Below are 2,740 nucleotides of genomic sequence, written 5' to 3'. Positions count from 1 at the left end.
GGAACCTGCCTGCCTAAAGTCTTGCTCTAGCTCTAGACAGAGTTGTGAAGACCAGACCAGAAACCCATGCCCACACAGGTGCCCCACAATGGCCAGTAAGAGTCAGGTGCCCCACAATGGCCAGTAAGAGTCATGGACACACAATTCAGAACTTTGTTATAAATACACATGTTTGGTGAGTGAGGGGCGACAGAAGGCAGAGAAGGCGCTGTACAGAGCTGGTATAGGCTTGGAGGCTGGGCGCCGCCACACAGAGAGACACAGTCCGCCCAGCGGGGCAGCATTCTGGGGCCAGTAACACTTGCTTGGTCAATGAGAGCCCGCAGAGGGCCCTGTGTGGGGCTGGGGGGCCCGGGCACCCTGGGGCTTCCTGGTCCGAGGTTTCTGGGTGTTGGTGGCAACAGCAGCTCCCTGCTCAGCTCACATCATTCAGGGCCTGGTGGGATACGGGAATCAGGAGAATGCTGGGTTGTATGGGGTCAAGGCCACACTTGGGGGGTTGGAGGCCTCACCACATGCTCCCAAGGCCGCTCACCTTGCGGGCAAACTCCGGCAGCACGAAGGCCGCTCGGTGCACATCTGAGTTGTAGTACTTGAGCTGCCTCTGTTCCACCTGTGCCTGCGTCAGCTGCTGCACCGGCTCCCGGAAGTTGGTGCTCTGAGGGTGTCCAGGGAGAGGCAGGCGGGGGCATCAGGGGCAAAGGTTCCAGCCTGCGGTGTGCCCACCCTCATCCCTGGCAGCCCCCAGAGCTCACCGGGTTCTTGCTGCACAGCATGAAGCCGATCTGGCCGCTGGGGTAGGTGGGGATGGTGCAGTAGGCGTAGGCCACCACGGGGAAGAGGGACTTGCAGAACTGCCGCATCTCCTTGATGAGGTCCAGGTGCAGCCACTGGCACTCCCCTGGGGAAAGCAGGGACGTTGGCGCAAGTGCATGGGGCTGGCGGGACATCCGAACCCCCGTACCCGACCCTGAGGGCTGGACTCACCCTGGCAGCAGAGAATGCCATCCTCCTTGAGGGCTGTCTTCATGAGCTGGTAGTAGGATTCTTTGAAGAGGCTCTCAGCGGGGCCTGAGAGAAGGAAAACCTTGTTGAGGCCTCCTGAGCCCACCTCGTGGCACCAAGACCACTGCCAGCCCCTGCACAGGCCTGTGCACCCTGGACGACAACCCTGAGGAGGCCGTCTTTGAGGAAGATGGGGATCCACACCCCCACACTTGATGGAGCACCCCGCATTTTAATTCCAGATGGTCATAAAACGAAACCACCTACATTTTGGCCCATCTCTAGCCCACTGCCCACTGCTGGCCTGTCGGGAATAGAGGTGGTCAAAGGAGAAACTGGTGTTCGCAGACCAAGGCCAGGGTCCCACTGGCCACCAAGTCTCATCTGTTCTAAACCATGGCTGAGGGTTCGATGGGTGAAAAACGCAAAACCAAGTAGGAGCTGAAGAGCGGGACCCTGACGTGCAGCTGCCAGAAGGCCCTGGGGTCTCTCCCTCGCTTACCCATGGGGTCTGAGGAGTCCGTGATGATAACATCAAAGGCATCCTGGTTCTGCTTCATGAATTCAAAACCATCACCTACATGGAGGGTCAGCTTTGAGCTGGAGTAGCCAATCGCCATGCCTGGAAGAAACTTCTTAGAGACTTGGATGACATCCTGGGGGTGGGAGGGAGGGACAAAGGCTTAGTACCAGTGCCCAAGGGAGCCCACCACCAGCATGGGCCTGATCACCTTGGGCAAACCCTGTACTTCTGGGAACCTCAGGTTCCACATCTGTGAAATGGTACCCGCCCTCAACTCCTATCTCATTCATGAGTTGGCTCCTACCTGCCTCTCTGGCCTCATTTCCTACCTGCAGTCCTCCCCTCCTCTCAAACCCTGCCTCACTGACGCACCTTTCTGATTATATCCTATTTCAAGGCATTGCAACCACAGGCCCGCTCCTAGAACACTCGCTGCCAGCCTCTCCTTCAGGCCTCAGGGTCTACCACACTATCCCCAACCCTCTAGCCCCTCACTGTTTACCCCACAGACTTTACAGCATCCTCTAGAAGTTTCTTCCTAACTAGAACATCCTCTCCAGGAGGCGGACCGCCAAGCCCGGCACTCACCTCATCGATTTCACACTGGACCACGGCCTCCACTGAAGGGTGCTTCACCACTTCCCGCAGGACGCCCCCATCCCCACCGCCGATGATCAGCACCTGTGGAGGGAGGAAGTGAGAAAGGAGCTGAGAATCTCGATTCCCCCATGTTCCTGCAAAACTTGATCAGACGCAGGAACACAGAACCACCTGGAACACCAGCCCCAAGTAATTTGGGGCCCAGTCTCTCTCTCTTTCATTAGCTGCCTGACAGTGATGCTCGTTGTGGTCCTCCTGGGGCTGGACTGAAGCCTCAGGACAACTGCTGAGTCTGGCCCTCAGAGCCTCAGAGTGGGAAAGCTGACCACCTTCTACACTCCCTGTTCTTGGCATCACTGTTTCTGGTAGCCCTTGAGGCAGGAGCCTCCACGCAGAATCTAGACCAGACACACCTTGAATTCTGTACTTGCTGTCTAGGACACCAATGAGCTCAGGGCTGAGGTCTCTGCCCTGGCCTTCAGACCCTGCCCCCGGCAGCAGCAGTGGGGTGTGGAGTACCTTGCGAGGGTTGGGGTGGCTGCAGAGGGGCAGGTTGGCAATCATCTCCTGGTAGGAGAACTCGTCCCTCTCGGTGCACTGGATGACGCCATC

At 58.0% G+C, this 2,740-nt stretch overlaps 1 protein-coding gene across 1 annotated transcript in view; it reads right to left on the bottom strand.

Moving 5' to 3' along the window:
* Nucleotides 1-415: 415 nt before the first annotated feature.
* Nucleotides 416-2,740, bottom strand: part of SRM (spermidine synthase) — a 3,652-nt gene continuing 1,327 nt past the window's right edge. The window contains exons 2-8 of the mRNA XM_006885899.1: nt 2,648-2,739; nt 2,117-2,209; nt 1,508-1,661; nt 988-1,071; nt 756-901; nt 536-658; nt 416-436 (exon numbers count right to left, since the gene is read on the bottom strand). Coding sequence (XP_006885961.1) covers nt 416-436; nt 536-658; nt 756-901; nt 988-1,071; nt 1,508-1,661; nt 2,117-2,209; nt 2,648-2,739 — 713 coding nt within the window. The remainder of the gene's footprint in view (nt 437-535; nt 659-755; nt 902-987; nt 1,072-1,507; nt 1,662-2,116; nt 2,210-2,647; nt 2,740) is intronic.

The sequence above is a fragment of the Elephantulus edwardii genome, unplaced genomic scaffold (genome assembly GCF_000299155.1).
Source record: "Elephantulus edwardii isolate Elephantulus edwardi_28Jun2011 unplaced genomic scaffold, EleEdw1.0 scaffold00045, whole genome shotgun sequence".
NCBI lineage: Eukaryota > Metazoa > Chordata > Mammalia > Macroscelidea > Macroscelididae > Elephantulus > Elephantulus edwardii.
The sequence above is the reverse complement of the archived record's forward strand: the minus strand, read 5'-3'. Positions and strand labels throughout refer to the sequence as shown.